A 23471-nucleotide genomic window follows, 5' to 3' on the forward strand; every position below is an offset into this window, starting at 1 on the left:
CACCGCTCGGAGAATATACTGTCGCTGCCACACCAATCAGAACTCTGAGGATCGTCCACTGACTTCATCCCTCCGCTGGCTTCTCCACCATCTCTCGGAGAAAACATCTCGCCAAAAAAATTTTTTATCTAAAAACTCTAAAACGTTAACTAGATTTTACCTTGAGTTTCACTGACTACGAAATCACACCCCCTAGGGTTCTCAAACCTTAAAAAATAATTTATATTGCAAACGACTAGCTCATATTTAAACACATTTTTACATAACACTTATGTCGTATAATACAAGTTATTATTAAATTTCAATTAGTATAATATAACTAATATAGTTTAGATGTGAATAGTAACTTGTAAAATAAAAATATATAACAAATAGATCTAATAAGAGCATACAATTACCACATCTATTCGTTTCATTTGATAATAATTGAATTATTTTAGTAATATACTATATCAATATCTGAAAAAACTTAATTTATCAATAAACAGTATTATGATATATCACTGAACCAACAACAATTTAAAAAATATTTAATAACTTAAAAATACAATATTATTCTTATAATATGCTTAATTTAAAAATATTTTTTTGCATAATTTTTCAAGTCAACTGTTCAATATATTTTTATTGAATTCCAAATAATAACATTGTAGAAGCAATTTATCAATTATTCTGCACCTAAATACATATTGAATCCCAATAAAATTAATTTTAGTACATTTTTTATATCATTAAATATATTATACTAATGTTCTTTACACAGATTGTACTTCATCAGATAAAAAATATTTTTAATGAAGGATCTTATGCATTTTCTATATTTACTAATATTAAACAGCTCTTTATATTATACAATCTTATAATAAATAGAGATTTATATAAAGATAAACATTATTCATTTTAGATTATCATTTACAAGAGCTAATAATTGTTTTAATTTTTTGTTTTAATTATAAATTAAATTTACGATTTAAAAAATAGTTTCAGTTACTCCAAAAGTTTCGATTTTATATAGTTTTTATACAAATAAATATTAGATTTAGTTTATTTATACAGTGCCATTACAGTTACAAATACATTAATATCTCAATTTTGTATGCAAAAATATCAGTAGATTTTTAAAAAAAATTAGTTATATTTTTAACAATATTACAATTGAGTAATTGCACATATTTATAAAATATAATTAATGTTTTGTTATTATGTATCTACCAGGAGCGTACGGTGAGATACTTTCCCTTTCGCTCGCTCGCGTGTTAAGTGACGAGAGTGAGAAATAAGGGCGTGCGAAACGCACGCCCTTATCTCTCACCCACGCAAACGATTAAAAAGGAAAATATCTTACTGTACGCGCCTGATATCTACAATATAATGCAGTACAGCATATTAAAGTTTACGTCACAATTACAGTTGTTTTAATAGAGATCAGAGAATGACAAATTTTTTTTTACAAATTTTTAACACTCGAACTCACCTTATTTTTGCTTAAGTAATAAAAGACACTCAGATAAGAAAAATTTCTTAAGGTGTTCCTGCCAGATGTTTGAAAAATGCATACTTTCGCGGAAGACTATATTTTATTCATCAACAATTTTTTACGATTTTCTAATATTCTATCCGGCCGGCGAAAGAACCCGCTCCAATAATAGTAAAAACGCATAGGAATCAGCAGAACGTAAAACGATTAAGGGCTATTTTTCTTTTTCATTAATCCAAAATGATTTTTTATATTGTCTTTGTAAAGTAGCAACAGCTGTTATTGACAATTGTGTCACGATTATTATTAACAGCTAAAGGGGCCTAAATATTTTTGGAATAATAATTTTGAGCTAAGTTAAAATTTTAATGGGCAAATAAAGATAAATTATATAACCTAAAAAACCAAACATTGATGTTATTAATTAAATATTTGCAAAAGTCTGAATCTTTAACCAAATAAAAAAAATACTTTTGTAGTATTCTTCAAAAGCAGAAATATTAAAAATGAAGAAAGAAATTATTCGCAGATTATTTAATGGCTCGTCCAATTCTAAGGACCCTCGCGACTTCATTAAATCATTAGAATCCGTTGCAGCAATTGAAAATTTATTATTGCCGCCACAATCAGAGAAAAATAGTTTTACAGAGTAGTTACAGAAAACCAACATCTCATGGATTAATGGAGAAAGAATTTAAAATATTGTAATCGACGGAAAAGAAAACCAATAATTTACAATCCCTATTTAAAACCTTGTAGTTGATTTATCCAGCATCAAAACAGCAGATAGCAATGTTCCGCAAATGTAATGCTTCCTCTACACTCTCTGGAAGTTACCGAATCAAAGGTCTACCGAATATGGTCGAGGTCGCCGAGACATTAGAGCGGGCAGACCCGAGCTCGACCGAAGTAGCCCTGAATTAACACATTATATTTTCCGTCCTTGCCCAACCATGGCCTACTTCCAGAGAGTGTGGAGGAAGCGTAATTTTCTGGGAGAGCAGTTTAACACAATTTTTTATATTAATTACTTTGTATTAAAAAAGGTTATATATAAAATTATACAAAATATTAATATTTTAGCGCATGTAAAAAGAATTTTGCTTTCTTTAAATGTTTATTTTCCATTTATATATTTTGCACTTGAGTAAACAAATCTATTGCTTGCAATAACTCAGAGTATTTAATTGACAAATATTAACACAGTATAGCTGAATTGCGCTACATTTGCAATTCAATTGCTAACACAAAGTAAAGAAGCAATGAATTATCAAAATGATTACTGAATACACAACGATGCATTAAAATTATTTTGAATAAATTGCTATAAATAGAAAATACTCTTTGCACAGATTGTTGATAAATAGGTAGAAAATAAGATTTTTTATAACATATCCAATGCACTTTCACTATAAAAAGTTAAAATGTGCAGCAATAAGTATCCATTCTTTGATACTTATTGTTGCTAGTTAGTTCAGAACAATAAGCAGATTAATCATGTGGCTTCTGAGAGTGTGTTTTGCTTTATGGTTATTGATTGTGAGTGTATACAAATACCTATGTATTTATTTTTAATTGAATAATAACTTTAATTACATTTTTGAATTAAAATAAAATAATATGTGAATTTACCAATTGTGAATCTTTTTATATTGTTAAAGTCTTTTGTGTAAATTGGTAACTACTTTTATATATTTATAAATTTCAAATCTGATAACCCTGATTTGCTAGTTTTTTTCAATGTGATAAACTTAATATAAAGTGTATTTATTAAATATGTATACACATACTAACACGTCAAATCAAACTGCACGTATTTCCACAATGGTAAAGTAGCGCACTCCTAAAATACATAATCTGACATTAATTTTTTCAGCTTCTCTTATCTATCTCAAAAATCTGCATTGTGGCTATTTTAATAAGTAACTTTATGGCTTGTGTAAGAAAAAAGTTCTCGAGCGCTTACTTTCTGGTCGCAACCATCTGTATTAGAGATGTAATCGTGACTCTTAATGGCACTTTAGAGCTCATAGGTGAAAATCGCCCAACAGTAACTTTTTTTAATACACATTTCGTCTATAATACAATAAAATGTATTCAAACGTTACTAGAAAAAAATACACTTGGTTAAAATACGGATAAAAACTGCTCCGCGTAACAAAGTCAAGCATATTTGACTCATTATCACAATCTTTGTCGATGAACATATTCAATTTCTATTTTTGCTAAAAAAAGTATTTTTTGGAAAATTACTTTAATCTCTTCTATAAAAAAATTGGCCTTTGAAGCTTAATGTCTCTTTATATGTCTTAAATCAATAATATGAAATAAATAATTTTTTTTTAATGATGCAGCAGCAATATATTATATCATGTATTTATTATTTTAGGTATTAGCTAAAACAGAGACTACATGTTTACCAACACCCGACGTTGGACCTCCCGGTCCTGCCGGACCTCCTGGATGTGCAGGACCTGTAGGTCCAAAAGGACCTGTCGGTCCACTAGGAGATTGTGGCGTACCAGGAGATGCCGGTCCACCAGGACTCGCCGGTGGACCAGGACCTGCTTGTCTAACAGGGACTCCTGGTCCACCAGGACTTGACGGTGCACCAGGAGATGCTGGTCCACCAGGACTTTGCGGTCCACCAGGAGATGCTGGTCCACTAGGTCCTATTGGTCCACCAGGACTTAACGGTCCGCCAGGACTCATTGGTTTACCTGGAATTCCCGGAACTATATGTCCACCAGGACCAATAGGATCACCTGGTCCACCTGGTCCACCAGGATTACCAGGACATGCCGGTCCACGAGGATTTTCTGGTCCACCAGGAGCACCAGGACATCCAGGATCAGCGGGTCTACCAGGTACACCAGGAATATGCCACCCCGATTCCTGTCATTTCAATAATGCACATGATAAGGAAATCGAATTGTGGAAAAAAAAATATTTAGAAGTATTACACCACATTGTAAAGAAGCATTTTAATAAATCGCACGATAATGATGAATATCAACATGAAGAAGATGAACACCATAAAGCTGAAGTACATCTATCAGAACATATTTCCCATCATTTGATTGTTGCACAGCATACTGAACACAATGATGGTTCTGAAAATTGTAATTCTTCAAATCATGGAACAAACAAATCTCATAAAGAAGACAGTAACGATGAAAATTGTGATGGCGAAGATAAACATAAAGCATTTGCAAATGCGCATGTCAGAATATAAGTCTTACAATACTGAATACAATAGTTGCAACTAATATGTAGCAATAATTATTGGTATTCGTGAAGTATAAATATATTAGTTTATATTTATTTCATATTTATTTTGATAATATATTTATTTAATTTTAAGCATTTTTATTATAAACTATAAATATATTGATTATATATATGATATAATACAAACCCACTTTTATCATACTAGCTATAGGTAAGTATTACAGAGACCTAACGTCTCAGTCATAAAGTTTTTAAGCAATCTTGGTACAGACCGTATGTGACAATAGATTTATGTATCAGTGCTTTTATTTATTATATCTACGAAGCAATAGCTGTAAAAATGGCAGCCGGTCAAAAAAACGTGCGTCAAATGAGCGCCGTCATATAAGCGCTGCATTATAAGCGCTGCGTCATAAGAGCGTTGACCAAAGTAGCGCTGTAACAAAATAGCGTGCGTCAAATGCGCAGAGAGTCATATGAGCGCTTTAAAAAAGAGCGCACATCATAAGAGCGCAAAAATACTTGGAGAATATCAAGTAATGAATATTTTAGGAATTAGGTATATGAAATATAAGTAAATTGTGAGAAATTTACAAAGAATTAAAATTCACAAGATCTAGGCGGTAAAATTAGTATTTCATGTGCCAGAGCGTAATGACGGTTAAAATTATTAGTCAATGAAAACATTATTATTTAATAATTATTACGTACATTCGAAAGTATGGCTTCCCATCCCCATACGTACGATATGCATATATTTTGTACTAAAATGAAACGCTGATTTTAAATCTATCATTAGATTTGTTCGGTAGTGTTTCATTAAATTGACAAATATATATCTACTCTACCTGCAATAAATGCATAAAGTTTAGGACAGGTATAGACCTTTTTGTTGCTATTTGACGCCATACCTTTTTTTGCTATTTGACGATAAACAGTTGGTTGGTTTTTGGGTATATACAATATTTTATACGACTACACTCTATCTCGAATAACGACTGAGTACGAATATTATATAATATATTTCAGTTAATTAAACGATTATTGTTTTATATATTAAACTGTAAGAACATTAATCTATCATTAATCATACATATATGACATATGCTTGTATATCGAAAATTTAGGTTAATTTAGTATTTTAATGAATTATTGTGTTTAGTATACATACATACTATAGAGACAATTCAATCGGTCAAAATGGGCGATGGTCTTTTGGGCGATACAATAAAAATGCATTACAAATAAATGTGATGCAAATCATGATCTTATAATTAACTAAATAATTAAGATAATTTAATACATATTAAAATATATATATATATACATATACGTACATATGAAAATATAAGTAATATTTTTTAGAAAAGAATTGAAAGATGAAAACAATATTGGGTCTAAGCAAAATATAATATACATACATAAGATATATGTAAATATTTACTTATCATTTGTGCATATTTAATCATAAAATATCACTTAAACAGTTTGATTTTTGTATTCAAGTATTTAAGAGAGTTACAGAATATCATAAAACACTTAGGCTTAAGTCGGTAATTTTATTATAAATACCTACCTGATAAATGTTTATAGTGGGCCCTTACGCGAATTTTTTTTTATCTTTTGAGCCTTGGAAACTACTGTGAGAACAAACTTTTGGAATTTCCAATTTCCGGATATTTTACAGTTATCTATTTTAAATTAGATAGGATAGTTATATATAATTATAATAATACAGAACTAGCGCTGATAAGTGTTTATCGTGGAGTTTGCCCTTTACGGGATCTTTTTATATTTTGCGACTTATAAATTACTGTGAGAACAATCTTTTGGAATTTCCAAAAATCGCATATTTTACCGTTATCTATTTTAAACTGGATAAGGTAGTTATATATAAATATAACAACAAGAAATAGCGCTGATAAATGTTTATCGTGGATTTGGCCCTTATCGCGAAATTGTTTTATGTTTTGAGCCTTGGAAATTAGTGTGAGAATAAACTTTAGTAATTCACAAAAATTGCATTTTACAGTTATCTATTTAAAGCTAAATAGGCTAGTTATATATAAATATAATAGCGCTCAGTATACTTTTGAATTTTGACTGAAAACGTTCGCAAAAAGTTTCGTTACGTCTTTGAAAAGTATAAAAAAAAAATACCACGAATGACTTACAACTATCTATAAGGATTAATCTTCTTTATAGATAACAATTTAATCTATAACAGTTTCTAAATGTGCGTGCCGCCAAGTAGTTTTTGAAGCTTAACAAATATGTAACATAAGGGGAAAAAATATGATATCGATAGCCAGGTAAAAAGGCAAGGACCCGGACAAAATATTAGAATATTAGACAGATTACTATTTTTTTCTAACTGTTCTATTTGTATAAATACTACCTGTTTTGAAATGGACAAAGCACGAAATTCACAAAAAAATACTTTTATCGTAATCGCGAAAAATTAAAGTCTCTAGGAATAACACATTAGAACTAAATATCAGACTAAAAAAGTATTTAAAAAAAATTATACTGATTCACCAATTACTACTTTAGTTTTAATATCGTAAAAATAAATTTAAACAATTGCGTATCGTCCGTGTCATTCACCAATGTCATGCATTGTTATGCACCTGGACAGCGGTGAATTTTTTTTGTAAAGTGTTACAATTAGGTATTTAAAAAATCATAGGTAACTTCCTTTTTGATAATTATATAATATGATTAAAATCAATTTAGCAAAATTAATGTTTTACCCCTTTGCAATCACATTTATTTTCGGATTATTTTTTTCATCTTACACTTAGCTCTTAAAATTTATATTGTGCTTGTTTTCGACTTTCACGATAAAATGTAGTTGTCTAAAATAAATGAAAAAAAAGGTCGGACGACCTTTGTATACCTGCCAAGTCGAGTTGATAATTATTTGTCAATTTAATGATACATTACAGAACAAATGTAATGATAAATTCAAAATCAGCGTTTCATTTTAGTAAAAATATATGTATTATATATCGTACGTATGGGGATGGGGAGCCATACTAGAGTATGTACGTAATAATTAATAAATAAGAATGTTTTTATTGACTAATTATTTTAATCGTCATTACGCTCTGGCACACAAAATACTAATTTTACCACCTATATCTCGTGAATTTTTATTTTTTGAAATTTCTCACAATTTACATATATTTTGTATACCTAATTCCTTAAATATTCATTACTTGATTTTCCCCAAGTAGTTTTGCGCTCTAATGACGTGCTCTCTTTTGTCAAACGCTCAAATGGCTGTCTGCGCATTTGACGCACGCTATTTTGTTACAGCGCTACTTTGGTAAACGCTCTTATGACGCAGCGCTTATAAGGCAGCGCTCTTTTGACGCACGCCCATATGTCCGCGCTCATTAGTGACGTTGCCGTAAAAATATAAGTGCTATCAATTTTTTGTGTTAGTGAAAAATTAAAGGTATTTGCAAAATAAAAAAGCATTTCAATAACGTTTCAAACCTGCTTGAACATCAAGCGTTTTCAACTTTTTTAAGATAACACCATGGTCAGACAACATACAACATATTTAGTTCATCGTAATTGCTCTTTATAGCAAAAAGTAGGCAAGAATAAAATCTCATTATTTAATCTATGTATATAATACGAATACACAGGTCCGCATTGAATATATAAAAATAAAAACTTTTGTTCAAGGCACAAGTCTGATCTTATCATCAATAACTTTAACCAGAGCTTATGGACTTGAAGCCATATAATTTGCAAAAACTTGATTCATAGAAGGCAAATGAAGAAAATTTAAAAAGCAGCTGCTTCCCTCTTTACGGCACACAGGCTCAGCATGACCTCCGAATGTTACATATTCTGATTTATAATGTACATATTCTATAAATATGAACATGAACAGATGCTGAACCAATTGTGTATGTTTGTATCTGGTTAAACACAGAATTCAAGTCATATGAACATTTGGTTATTTCAAATGTGTTTATCAAATATGAATTAAAAATTATTATTTGAAACACATTTTCTGGATCAGCATTTTTTTTATAACATTTAATTCTTAAGCGACAAATTGCTTGTTCCTACATCTTGTGAATCCTTTTTTTGTTAATAATAAGTTAAGCATGCGCCATTTTTATTTGTATTGTATTATTTGTATATGTTTACCGTCCTCATTTTTCAATCCGCATCTTAACGCAATATTTAATTCGAAAAATTTCTAATACCAGTTTTCATGACAATTCAAAATAATGTATTTTTAAAAATTGCCTATTTTTAGAAAGTAAATAAATATATAAATTAAAAAATGATTCTATCAAAGCTTATTAAAATTTTAGAGTTCCCCATAATTGACACAAGCTGATCGTTTTGTTCAATTAAACCGCAAAATGGAAGGCTGTGCAATATTAGCACTTACGGTTGCGTGTGAATGTATTTTCTGTGATCCACTGAAACAATAACACACACAGTCTCAGCTAGTCTAATTTTGCGAATTCGCTATTAATTAAATGAGGTGTCGTGAAACAAAGGTGATAATTAGTATGAGAGCGAGTGACGCTCGTGACTAAGTAGCTGGCTGTGAAAAACCTAACCAGTTTACGCTCCCCCGAAACATTGTATTAAAAGAGAGGGTGTAAGAGAGAAAGCTGCCTTAAAATTTTCAGGCAGCTTGCAAACGAAGCTCTATTTAGTATTTAGTCGCAGCCGAGAATTAAACGTCTGATTCGATAACACAAGAGGATAGACGGAGGATATGTCTGTGAAAATTATTATAAATTGTATTTTGACCCGCCTTGTCGCTTCTATTTTTTTTTAAACATTATTTTTGGGATTGATCCATTAGCTTTTGCACTAATTATATATTGTCTTCGAGTGGCAGCTGGTGACTGCCTTTCCCTCATCGGAGTCCAGACTTAAGTATCCAGGGTTGCAAAGCTTTCTGACCAATCACAATTATATAATCGATGCAGTTGTTTCTTAAAACGGTGAAATAGGTACACGTCTTTGAAAAACGACGTTCGCTTGAAAGGCATTGTTCAAGGTCATATTGCATTGCGACGGAAATCTTGTCGATTCAGTGATTTATTATATTTGTGACCGTTTCGCATACAAGAAATATTCTCTCAATGACGGGGAATATTTAAAGCTAGAACAAAATACGTGTTATTTATAGGATTTTTTCTGGTCGTATTTTAAAAATATTGTAAAATCTGGGCAGATAAACGATCTCATTTATAATATTCTACATAATGCAGTATTTACTGTTTCTATTAAATTTTTATATAATTATAATTGTAATTGTTATTTTTATCTATTAAAATATTAATCAAGCTTTTCTTGCATTTTTAAATGTAATTTTTTAATTGTTTTAAATATTAATTTAAGCTTATTTTTTGTGTAGAATTTTGCATTTTAAAAATCAATTTGATTGATTCATTTTATTGAAATTCTTATTGTTGAAGTTCATGATCTATTATTGCTTAAACAAATATTCTAAAGTGTAATTTTGTATGGTTTCAATTATTATTAACAACTTATCTTTTGTGTAGATATCAATGTTTAAATAATCAAGTCGATTGATACATATTATCTTAAAGACTCAATTAATAATCGTAATCACAAAATCATAAAAACTGCAGCTAAATACATAGTGAGACTCAGTAAAATCAAATAAAATACATTTTTGTAAATATAATATATTAATGTTCTTTGCACAGATTTTTATCTAATAAAATAAAAAAAAATCGACGTATCTGACGCATTTTTACTATAAAAAGAAAAAAATTGCAGCAATCAGAACCGATTCATCATCTGGTGAGATTTTGAAGAAGATCAGATTTTTAAGCAGATTAACCATGTGGCTAATAAAAGTTTTTTTGTCTTTGTCGTTAATAATTGTGAGTATAATCCATTCATTTAATTCGTATTAATATTGTAATTTATAATCATAAATAAAAAAAGTTTTTATTATAAAATTAAATAATATTTAATAATTAAACAGCTTTGGGTTATCAAAAAATCAATATAATATAAATATAAGTGTAAAGTAACATAAAGGTTAATCATTTGTACAATTTAAAACTTTAATATAGTTTGAAATTGAATTACTTAGTACAACGCTTTTTCCACGAAATATTAGTTATAATATTCTTATTATTAGAGTCAATTATGTTTAAATATATATTACAAATATTATATGTTTTAAATATTATTACTCACAATACAAAAATTACATGTATATATTTTATTTTCAGGTAATAGCTAAAACAGAATTATTAGATTCACTCAGTCCTCTCGGTCCTCCTGGTATTCCCGCTCTTCCCGGTCCTCCCGGTCCTCCCGGTCCTCCGGGGCCAACAGGACCCGCAGGACCCGCAGGACCAGCAGGACCCGCTGGTCCAGTAGGACCTAGTGGTCTTATAGGACCTAATGGACCAGTAGGACCTGTAGGCCCTGATGGTCTTAATGGTGCAATAGGACCAATGGGACCAATGGGACCCGTTGGACCTATATGTCCACCAGGACCAGATGGTCCAGCTGGACCACCGGGTGTACCTGGACTTGTCGGCCTACCAGGACTTCCTGGGCCCCCAGGACCCTCAGGAGTACCTGGATCTGCTGGTCCATCAGGATCTTCAGGAGTACCAGGACCAGTGGGTCCACGAGGACTTTTTGGTCCACCGGGAGCACAAGGACAACCAGGGCCAGCTGGTCCACCAGGTGCACCGGGAATTTGCAACCCAGGATCGTGTAATTTTGAACCACCATGCGATAAGGAAATCGAGATCTGGAAAAATAAATGCTTAGAAGTATTGAAACTCATTGTCAAAAAGAACTTAAGTGGTTCGAACGAAAATGATAATAAATACAATGATTCAAAGAAGAAGTTCTGTTAAGAAAGCAAGGAAGAGGATTATCGAAGCGGAGAGATATATATGTAGATCATTAGCAAATAAGCATGTCAGAATTTAATCAGATTAAATACAATAATATTTATTTAATATTACATACAATATTTTATTAATTTAATTTTTATAAATTGTTATAATAAATACTGCTTCTTGGGGTGCTTGAATAAAAGAATATATTTATTATTTAAATTTTTTTATTCAATTTATTTAAATTAATGCATATATTTACTAAAGTGACGTCTAGGATTGGCTCTCTGAGGTATCGCGCGGAGCACAATTGATAACGAACAAAGCATAGCATAGTAACGCAAACAGGGCCAAATGGATCGGCCCTGAGGGGAACCGAGGGCTTAGGTTGCGACTCAGGCATTATATATACCCCTCGAATATCTAAAGAGTGGTGTTGTTACTGGGATGATACCCAATACATGCAATGCAAAGCAATGCAGGCTAGTCAACGAGAGCACGCTTCCCTGGACGCTCGGGAGAAATACTAATGCAGCTCCAATAAAATATTTAGCACTACGGGGGAGTAGGGATCCCGCTCACTTGGCAGTCAAAATCTGGGTGCCCGCCCATATGGGTTGGACTCGTCCGCTCATATGTGATATCATGGAGCTATGCTTCTGAGTGGTAATAATACCATCTAATAATTAGGTTTTTAATATGTTTAAGTCATAAAATGTATGTTTAAGTATGAATCCGATCCTTAATAACTATTTGGAAAGCAGCCTGAATATATATATAATTAAGATTTCCAGAAATAAGCATGACATTTCAATTAATTATCTTTGCACTAATACATCTTCTTCACTTCGTGAAAAAAATAAAAATATTTATTACCTCACATTTTCGGTTTTAACAGTGTGGAAACAAAGGACTACTCATGTTTGACATAGATAACGTTTGGCAAGACGACTTAACCAGTCAAGAATATCTGAATATAAAGCCTATCATTATTTAATGCACATAATACGTTCATACCTAAAAGGCCGAAGCTAAGTCGTTTTGCTAAATAATGAAATTTTGATTTTGCGTGAAAATCCAGATGGAGTCTCGCAGGGTAGTTTACTCGAACTGTTTTTATTTATTTATTTTTATTAAATATTTCGTTGTAACCTGACGGGCATAAGCACAATGCGTTACAACGAAGAAAATCAGTACCGAGTAAGTCAATCAGATATAATGAATACCTACAAGTAAGTATTAACTACAAGACAAAGTCTCGGAATCGGTGACATCTATATTAATAATTAAAAATTGATATGATATAATTTACAACCAATAAATGTTACTGCAGCTGAAACTGGTTTTTCAATAAAAGCACATTTTTTATAAATAAAAATTCAAATACTGCTGCCGGGGCTCGAACCCGCAACCTCAGAGTTGCTAGTCTGAGATGTTACGGACTACCCTATTCCATCCTTGATTATGATTATATCATTAGTAAATGCCATTTAAATTTAAACAAAAATACTGAACTGTCGATGCACGCTGTCAACACTGCCGTCATGGTATCCAAAAAGCCCTCCAACTTTAATTCACCGACCGGAAAGTTCACCGATTGGTGAATTCATCGAATGGAAAATTCACCGATCCTGCAATTCGTCTAACGGAAAGTGTTAAGATTTAAATATTTATCACCAATAACTTGTTTATTAAAAATCATTAGACGTAAGTTAACGTATTTAATTTCTTATGAAATACATATGAAATTGATATTTTTAGTATTTTCGCAACTATTGATCCAATATAAGTGAAATATAAAATAAAGCAATAAAATAAGCAATAAGGTCAGCCAGTTTATTTCTGGTTAATTAATTATTTTTTTGTCGCCTTATTATTTTTTAAATTTATAATTTAGTATACAATTCTCGTGTAACATTTTTATTGTTTTATCTAATTTTTTATTAAAAATAAAAATTTAATATGTGTTTGACAAATAATATAATAAACTAAGAAATGTATTATGTTTACTGATAATTTTTATAAATAAATCATCAGCGATTAATTGTGGAAACAGTGAGCACTCCGCTTGAAGAGTTACTGGGTCGGTGAATTTTCGATTAGAATTTAACAGTCGATGACATTTTTAAAACCAGCCGTAATAACTTATTGTCTGAAATGACTTTTACTGTCTAAAATAAATTGCGATTAAGTTACATATTTTAAATATTAAAATAAAAATAAACAATATTAAACCAAAGCAATATTTTTATTAACAACCTTTACTTATAACGCTTAATAATAAACATTAAAACAGCATACTTTCTGTATACTTTCTAAGTCCAGATGTATAGGACTCTATACAGTACCTCTCTTAATGCCCATTAGGGCAAGAACGTCCGCACTATCCAACTCGCCTATGCCTGTCGCCATCCAGCTTCCCAATATGCTGGCATTACACATTAATATGTTTAATATCAGGGTCTGGTCTTATTTATATTATTTAATTATATTATTTTTTCTGAGCATCTTTCACTGACATCATCTTTTCGCCAGCTTCTCTACCACCGCTCGAAGAATAACGATCTCGATTAATAAAATTTGTCGCAATATGTAATATTAGCTAATAAATTAAATTAAAAGTTTTCAACCGGGTCTTTCTGGCTTCAAAGTTACACCCCTCAGGGTTGGAAAACCTTAAAAACCATAAATTTATATAATTATCAAAGCACATATTGCTTTAGAGGCTTCAGATCACATTAAATAATTTCTTAATATTTGGGGGAAAAGGGAAAAATGTTATGCAGAACTGTTGGACCGATTTAAAGCAGATTTAAAGCGAAAGCTCGAATTAAAAAGTGCTTTTTTACCAGGACAACGAAAGGGCGCACAAGTCGAGCGTCGCAATGGCAGAGTACCGTGGTATTTTTATTTTATTGCGCTACGAATTGGTCCTTCATCTGCCATATTCTCCTGATTTGCCCCCATCCGACTATTATTTATTCCCAAACTTAAAGAAATGGCTCGAAGGTAAGAGATTTAGGTCGAATGAGGAGGTCATCTCTGAAACAGATGCCTATTTTGAGAGCTGCCAGAACTCGTATTACTTGGAGGGCAGCAAAAAAATGAAGAATCGTTGTAAGACATGTATAGAGCTAAAAAGAGATCATGTTGAAAAATAAAATTTGTTTTGACGAAAAAAGTTGTGTTTTATTGCTTGGGCGATTATTTATCAACCACCCCTCGTATGTAAAAATAAATATTATTATGATCTATTGCTGCTAAAACAAACATTCTAAAATGTAATTTTTCATGGTTTGAATTATTATTAATAGCTTATCTTTTGTGTAAAATTTTATGTTTAAATAATCAAGTTGATTGATGCATATTATCTTTAAGACGCCATTAATAATTCACAAGTCATCTGTCATTAAAACTGCAGCTAAATTCATAATCAAACGCAGTAAAGTCAATTTAAATACATTTTTGTAAATATAATATATTAATGTTCTTTGCACAGATTGTTATCAGATAAAACAGTAAGATCGACGTATCTGACGCATTTTTACTATAAAAAGAAAAAAGTTTGAGCAATCAGTATCGATTCTTCATCTTGTGAGATTTTAAAGAAGATCAGATTTCTAAGCAGATCAACCATGTGGTTAATAAAAGTGTTTTTGTCTTTGTCGTTAATAATTGTAAGTATAAACCATTAATTTATTTCGTATTGACATTGAAAATAATAAATATGAATAATAACAATTTTGATAAAAAATTAAATATTATTAATAATATAACAGCTCTGGATTTTCAAAAAACTTTTTTTGAATATAACTTTTTTAATAAAAAAAATGGCTTACAATCAATATTAAATATATTAATCTAAGGTGACTTAAAGTTAAATCATTCGTATGATTTAAAACATAAATATAGTTTGGAATTGAAACTGTACTTAATATAACGCCTTTGCCGTGAAATATTTGTTATAATAGTCTTATGAATAATGTAAATTCTGTTTAAATATATACTATAAATATTATATTATATAAAATAAACTACATGAGTTTTTTTTATTTTTAGGTACTAACTAAAGCTACAGTATTAATAGAACCATCCGGTCCTCCCGGTCCTCCCGGTCCTCCAGGCCCCATAGGTCCAGAAGGTCCTCAAGGACCAGTTGGACCTGTTGGACCAATAGGATATATTGGTCCTATTGGTCCTGTAGGACCTGTTGGACCAGTGGGACCTGTTGGCGCTGATGGTCTTAATGGTCCAATAGGACCAGTGGGACCAGTTGGACCTATTGGTCCACCAGGACTTGACGGTTCAGTCGGACCACCGGGCGAACCTGGACCCGTTGGTCCACCAGGACTTACTGGGCCTGAAGGAGGACCGGGAGCACCTGGACCTACAGGTCCACCAGGATCTTCTGGAGCACCAGGACCAGTAGGTCCGCGAGGATGTGTAGGTCCACCGGGAGCACGGGGACCACCAGGAACACCAGGACCAGCGGGTTCACCAGGTGCACCGGGAATTTGCAGCCCAGGATCGTGTCGTTCTGAACAACCATGCGATAAGGAAATCAATATGTGGAAAAATAAATATTTAGAATTATTGAAACTCATTACCCAAAAGCACTCAAGCGCATCGCAAGAAAATCATAAATATTATATTGATTTAGTCAATAATTTGACAGTCCCAAAATATAAAAAACTGGGTGGTTGTTCTAAATACTGCGACTCTTCAAAGGATGATTCAAAGATGAAGTTCTGTTAAGAGAGCAAGAATAGGATTGTGGAATCAAAAAGATAAAAATAATCATTAGCAAATACGCAGGTCAAAATTTAGATACAGTCATTTTATTACAATACTACATAGTTTCATAATTTATTTTAATAAATTGTTGTAATAAATCCTGGAAATTTTATATAATATTTATTTTATGTATATTTTTTTATTTAATAAATATATTTAATGTAATGCATATTTTACTTAATGCGCTTATAATATTATCTTTATTAAGTTATCTATATTTTTAAGCAATAAAATGGTAAAATTAAAACGTAAGAAACCGATTCTTACCTAATAATTATTTCGCGAACAGTCAGAATACATATATAATATTATAATTAAGAATCATAAATATAAATATTTTTTCTTAAAAAATAAGTCAAGAAAATTGAAAAATAGTTTTTAATATCTAAGTAAGTTATAGTACTTGATAACTCTATTTTTTATTTGTTTATAGAAATACTATTAATATGAAATTTTGCACTGTTATTGGGGCAATTTCAAAAAGCGAGACATAAAATAAACAAAATATCCTAATTTTTAATGACCTTCTGGTTTTACTTGTTTCTCACGAGCATTCACTACTACACAAATATACGACTACTTACTTGCAATATTAAATCGATTCAAAAATCTAATATCGACCATATATGTTAACAGTTGTAAGGAACTGAACCATGAAATATTATTATTGCATCATCGTTCTATATAAGTGCAATATGCTTGTAAAAGCATCACGGAGCAATACTTATTCGCGATAACAAAAATTAAAAATTGTGAATTTGGCAAAAAAAAACCGTACGCGTTTATCTCAATAGCCGCATGCGGCTCGCGAGAAAACGAAAAAATTTTGCACAGTAATAGTTGTTTATCTTAACTAAATATTTTGCTTTATATTTTTTTTATTTATTTATTTAGATTAAATTAAGACCATCGTTACCGGTTACCCCAATGCGCCACGATTTTTGAAGACTAAAAATAAACACGCTGATACGTAGGAAGTCACGTAGTAAAGTCGTGACGATTCTGTGTGGCTGTTTGGTTAGACTAAATCTGGCGATCCATGTAAGAGCAGCAGTTTTTTCTTGATTTTTAAGGTGTTATCTGCGTCCATACAGCTTAAACTTTATTTTCTGCACGTTTTTACATATATTTTGCGTATTTAAAGACGGAAACAAAGTCAGAAGTTCCAATATAAATAAAGATTAATTATTGTGACTTTCCTACGGCAGCGTTCTGCCTTTTTATATTTTATTTGTAATGTTTTTCCAGTGCGTCATGAACATGATACAGTAATAAAATAAACATCAACTCAAACATATGCTCATATACATATTTACACATACATACATACTCAAGAGTTAGACTGGTAAATTTATTTTTTACAAACTGCAAATGAAAGCTTTGAAATAACAACCAAATATTGCACTGACAAACATTATGCATGAGAGACCGGAGAGAGAAATTAAAAACCCTGATCTGAAAATTGCAAAATAAAAATGCAGCTAATAAAAAAAAAACTGTTGTGAAACTGTAGTAAATTATCATAAAACAGATTTCTATTGTGATTTACTAAATAACTAAACCTCCTCAAACCTAAATTTTTGTTTTTCATAGAAATAATAGTTTTGGTGATTATTTTATATTTTGATTGTCTCAAAATAAAAAAGTACATTGTATATAAAAGTTAAAGGTAAATCCCAGCAACGTCACAAATGAGCGAGGACAAATAAGCGTGCGTCAAAATTGCGCTGCTTTATAAGTCAAAGTAGTGCTGTAACAAAATAGCGTACGTCAAATGCGCAAATAGTCATAAGAGCGCTTGTCAAAAATAGCGCGTCATAAGAACGCAAAAATATTAATATGCATATTATAGGAATTAGGTATAAAAAATATTTTATAAGTAAAATATGAGAAATTTACAAAGAATGAAAATAGACGAGATATAGGCGGTAAAATTAGTATTTGATGTGCCAGAGCGTAATGACGAATAAAATGAGAAGAAGATCCATTATGATAAAGGCCGGTTTCACACGTGCCGGGTGGATTTGCCCGGCACCGGGCCGGCGCCGTGTATTGGGGATGGTGTTGTATGGGCTAGTACCTATCATTTCAGACGTGCCGGACAAATCTACCTGGCGCCGGCCCGACGCTGACTGCCGGGTTGTCGCCGGCCGCGCTCACTAAGGCCGGTTTCACACGTGCCGGATGGATTTGCCCGGCGCCGTGTAGTGGGGGTGGTGTTGTATGGGCAGCGTCGGGCCGGCGCCGGGTAGATTTGTCCGGCACGTCTGAAATGATAGGTACTAGCCCATACAACACCATCCCCACTACACGGCACCGGCCCGGTGCCGGGAAAATCCACCCGGCACGTGTGAAACCGGCCTAAACTGTCCGGCGCCGGGTACCGAGTTGAGTGTGGTGGGGGTAAAACTCAAACATAAACCGGGCCGTTGACAGTGATTGTGGTATCTTGTAATAAAATTATTAAATATGTTCCTCGTGTTTAGGCAATAGCGGAAGAAATAGACCTCGAAATTTTAATTATATTAATGTAATCTCTTTTAATTGTCTTAATAGAATACATACAAAAATAAAATGCTAACGCGAAATGCGTGGAATGTCTTATGTGAAGCCGTTAATCCTAAATGACTGGCATCAGTTGACGAGGTATAGGTGGGTTTGGGAAGAAACCGGCCAGAAACCGGCCAGAGACCGGCCACGTGTGAAAGCTTTGTTAACGGCGCCGGCCCGGTGCCGGGTGAATCCATCCGGCACGTGTGAAACCGGCCTAATAGGTACATATGTATATGTATACTAAACACAATAATTTATTAAAATACTAAATTAACCCAACGTTTTTGCTCATTTCTGACCATAGATATGGAAATTTTCGATATATATGTGTGGGCTTAATATTATATTTTTTTTACAGATTAAACGATTAAAACCATAATCGTTTAATTAACAAAAATAAATGAAAAAAAGGTCTGACGAGCCATATTATACCTGTCCTATAACTGTACGCATTCATTGCAAGTTGAGTGGATAATTATTTGTCAATTTAATGAAACATTATAACAAATAGAACAAATTTAATGATAAATTCAAAATCAGCGTTTCATTTTAGTACAAAATATATGTATATCGTACGTATGAGGATGGGGAGCCATTCTCGAGTATGTACATAATAATTAATAAATAATAATGTTTGCATTGGCTTATAATTTTATTTAAATACTAATTTTTCCGCCTTTGTAAATTTCTCACAATTCACTTATATTTTGTATACCTAATTAAATAATATTTTTCATATAAATAAACTTGAAATCATCGACATTATACTTTAAGTAGGTCAACAACAACAGCAAAGGTGACCTTCGTGTCACGCTCGCAACAAACAACTTGCATTAAAATAATTCGAATTAGAGATAACTATTTTAAAAATAGACAAATGCAATCTGAGGTGAATGACATTTGGTATTTATAATGACGCATAACCTTGAATTGTCTGGATGCATTTAGAAATATTTAAAAAAAATATCAGTCGCTACGCGACCGGGGTCGTAAACGGCCGAATAAATCATTTTGTTCCTTTTTTCTCGAATAAGTGTTCTCGTTCATATTTTTTTATAATAATATCCGTTTCGACGTTTTTAATTATAAAGTGATAGTGTATTTTAGTGTATGTGTTAGAATTAAGCAGTGTATACAAAAAATTAGTGTTTATGATAGTGTTTTTCCATGGCGTGCAACGGACGCGACGCGTCCCTTTCCCCGCGGGCCTCGCGGAGGAAGCGCGCGCCCCGCGACGATATTTACAATTCTAGACATCAAGGTAACGTCTTTCTAATTTTTTCTGTAACCCTTTGTGCTAGTAACTGAACATCGTATTCCAAGCGTTGCACTCAAAACATGAAATGCATTTATTGGCTTTGTTGATTTCAATTTATTGTAAAATTTTTCATCGGAACATGGCCGGACGGTGCGACGTTTAGACCGCAAAACGCGTGACAGTTTAACGGTGTAAATTATTGCTTTTAAATCATTTTTTCCTTCAAAATCTATCTATATTTTTATCATATGGGATTATATACTCTAATTGTGCATACTTGTTACTTAATATTGTGTGTCTGTTATGAAATAAAAACGATTTTAGTGTGACGGAAACAAAGAGCGAGATGCAAGCAGCGCTCGCTATCTCGCTCGCACTATTCAAATCGATTTATTTTTACAAATTATCCATATAATTACGAATGACGATATAATAATGTTATTACTGTGATAGTAATAGTAGTAGGATTGATATCTATATGATTATAATCTTAAATAATATGACAATTTGTATGGTGCGCCAAGTAAATATTGTTAGCCTAATATAATACTTCTGCACCGAGAGATCCATTTACTGTCCACATACCCAGAGACCCGAAACTATACAATAATATATCGATTTATAAAAACACTTAAGTTTATTATTATTATTTGTAAGCTTATAAAAATATTGTTTTTAAAACAAGTTTATATAATATATGGTCCCCTTTTAAAATGGTAAATTCTACAATTTTTTTAATATAATTTTCATTTGAATTCCTAATTTTATTTATTTTATACATTTTCTGGATTGATGGTGCAGCAAGGGCATTTAGTATTGTACATCATAGGAAATCAAATTTTTCATATGCATTTAATGCGATTCAACGACCTGAACGAACCTTCAACATCAGCTTTAGACACGTTCATGCTAAGACTATTTCTACCAATTTTATATCTTGTACAAGTTTCAAGTTTTAGAATATTTTTTTAAAGTAATCATTTTTTATGATCAATTTAATTATTTCTTTAAGAACTGTTTTAAAAAAATCCTAAATATTTTGGTATGTCCAAATATGGTTTTAATTTCAAGTATCATTAGGAAATAACAGTATTTTCATATTTTCAAGGTATCGGGTTTTGTAATAAGAAATTACATTTTTTGTCTTCCACTGAAATGAATGTATAATTGTCAATTAGAGTTTGGTAAGTCTTTTTAAAAAATTTGCCCTTTTCATCGAGCAATGTTTCAAAATGTTGTAGTGCTTGTCTTGCAAAGTATTTGATTATTCGATTCTAGTGATTATTTTTATTATTTTTCTTAAAAACCACAGGATTTTATGTCTATTTTTATCATCCAAATTATAATGCCTAAAAATACTAGGGCGATATTCAAAGCTAGCTATGGATAAAAAGGATATTTTGTCAAATATTGTAAATCTTACAGTATTATTTATAGTAATCTTATTATCACTGATGTATATCGTATGTACGGGGATGGGAAGCCATACTTTCGTATGTACGTAATAATTAATAAATAATAATATTTTCATTGTTTAATCATTTTAATCGTCATTACGCTCTGGCCCATAAAATACTAATTTTACCGCCTATATCTCGTGAATTTTTATTCTTTGTAAATTTCTCACAATTTACTTATATTTTGTATACCTAATTCCTTAAAATTGTAAATTCTACAATTTTTTTAATATAATTTTCATTTCAATTTTTAATTTAATTTGTTTTATACACTTTCTGGATTGATAGTGCAGCAAAGGCATTTGGTATTGTACATCATAGGAAATCAAATTTCTCAAATGCATTTAATGCGATTTAACGACCTGAACGAACGTTCAACATCAGCTTTAGACACGTTCTACTATTATTTATACCAATTTTAAATCGTACAAGTTTCTTTTAATTTAATCATTTTTTATGATTAATTTATTTATTTTAAAAAGCATGAGTTTTAAGTAATTCAAAATATAATATATAGTTAGGATTTTTTGTCTTAAGATTCAAGACAAAGCTTCAAGGTAACAAATATTTTTAAATAAATATTTTTCATTAAATAAATTTAATGTACTAGTTATTATCTGATTTTTTTGTAAATTATAATACTTATTTACTAAATCTTGATATTTACTTATTTTTTTTCTTCAGTCCTGCAATATTAAGAATGTTCATTAGTTGCAATATAAAGTAAAAGATTTTTTCTATTCAGTTGTAAAAATAAGATTTGTTAAATACGTATTAAATATCTTTGTATAGTGTAATTATATTGCAATTAAAAAACATATATTGTGTTACCTAGCAACATTAATTACTGAACATTTTCGCACCAGAAATACCTACGAGTATACCTGCTAACCACTAATTAACCACAAAATGAAACGCTTCAAACGGCACAAATACTTCACAAAACATCAAAACGTTTCACTGGTGCTCTAAAATTAAACTCTTACCGCAAAATTAATCGACAGAATGTCCCAAAAAATAAAAAAATAAACAGATTTTTATATAAAAACAATATGTAAAGATATCTTATAGTACACAATTGTTCAATAAAATGAGAATAACATTTTTGTGTTTAATTATAGTTATTTTTATTCACCCTGTATATGTCAATAGTAAACATGCCATAGAAATATTATTACAGTGAAGAATCCCAACATGTGTGTTTGGTCAAAACTTCTCAAAGTTTCGCTCGAGTTTATGGAATCCGTCGGGTCCGTTTAAAAGAGGGTCAACATATATACATGCACATACATACATACGCAAATAAATTACGTCCAGTATTTGTGAAACTTTCGAATCCAAGATCAGTTACAATGACACGGAAAGTTTCCGTTGCGGTTCGTCCGAGGGTCGGAAGGATCAAAAGCACACTTTGAACAGAATTCCAAATCAAAATCTGACCCACCCCTCGCGGCTGGTTACTTTTTATCTCTCGTATGTGATTTTGACAAATTTAAGACCATACTTTTGTTTATAATTTGATAATATACAGTTTAAGTAAGTTTATTTATTTTTGCACCAAAGTTATTGATTAATGCGAGAAGAAATATATTGTTTGTCAATAGTAAAGGAATTCTACCTTAAGCTTAGTATTGTTTCTTAACACTGCTAGGTATATATGTTGGAGCAAATATGACTGTAGAAATCATCTACTGCGTTTTTGTTTAATACAATTTTTTAAATGACACTGAACAACGTACGTGCAAGAATTCTAGCGGATGGGTCAGAGGGGTAAAAGCGCACTTTGGTGGAGTTTCGAATCAAAATCTAACCTTAAA

General features: G+C 31.3%; 3 protein-coding genes across 3 annotated transcripts in view; all 3 read left to right on the forward strand.

The window, feature by feature from the left end:
- Window positions 1-2858: 2858 nt before the first annotated feature.
- On the forward strand, window positions 2859-4801 carry LOC148230300 (uncharacterized). The gene is made up of 2 exons (XM_088195588.1): window positions 2859-3016; window positions 3867-4801. The coding sequence occupies exons 1-2, from the start codon at window positions 2975-2977 to the stop codon at window positions 4710-4712; spliced, it is 888 nt and encodes a 295-aa protein (XP_088051714.1). The 5' UTR covers window positions 2859-2974; the 3' UTR covers window positions 4713-4801.
- Window positions 4802-10554: 5753 nt separating this feature from the next.
- Window positions 10555-23471, forward strand: part of LOC148230301 (uncharacterized) — a 29486-nt gene continuing 16569 nt past the window's right edge. The window contains exons 1-2 of the mRNA XM_088195509.1: window positions 10555-10611; window positions 10969-11607. Coding sequence (XP_088051635.1) covers window positions 10570-10611; window positions 10969-11607 — 681 coding nt within the window. The 5' untranslated portion in view covers window positions 10555-10569. The remainder of the gene's footprint in view (window positions 10612-10968; window positions 11608-23471) is intronic.
- Window positions 15136-16551, forward strand: LOC148230302 (uncharacterized). The gene is made up of 2 exons (XM_088195590.1): window positions 15136-15269; window positions 15652-16551. The coding sequence occupies exons 1-2, from the start codon at window positions 15228-15230 to the stop codon at window positions 16345-16347; spliced, it is 738 nt and encodes a 245-aa protein (XP_088051716.1). The 5' UTR covers window positions 15136-15227; the 3' UTR covers window positions 16348-16551.

This window comes from Plectrocnemia conspersa, unplaced genomic scaffold (genome assembly GCF_051122295.1).
Source record: "Plectrocnemia conspersa isolate PC_06_02 unplaced genomic scaffold, ASM5112229v1 ptg000010l, whole genome shotgun sequence".
NCBI lineage: Eukaryota > Metazoa > Arthropoda > Insecta > Trichoptera > Polycentropodidae > Plectrocnemia > Plectrocnemia conspersa.

Coding starts and splice junctions, on each gene's coding strand:
- LOC148230300 (XM_088195588.1), top strand. CDS start 2,975: ATGTGGCTTCTGAGAGTGTGTTTTGCTTTATGGTTATTGATT. Junction 3,017..3,866: donor TTGCTTTATGGTTATTGATT/GTGAGTGTATAC, acceptor TTATTATTTTAG/GTATTAGCTAAAACAGAGAC.
- LOC148230302 (XM_088195590.1), top strand. CDS start 15,228: ATGTGGTTAATAAAAGTGTTTTTGTCTTTGTCGTTAATAATT. Junction 15,270..15,651: donor TGTCTTTGTCGTTAATAATT/GTAAGTATAAAC, acceptor TTTTATTTTTAG/GTACTAACTAAAGCTACAGT.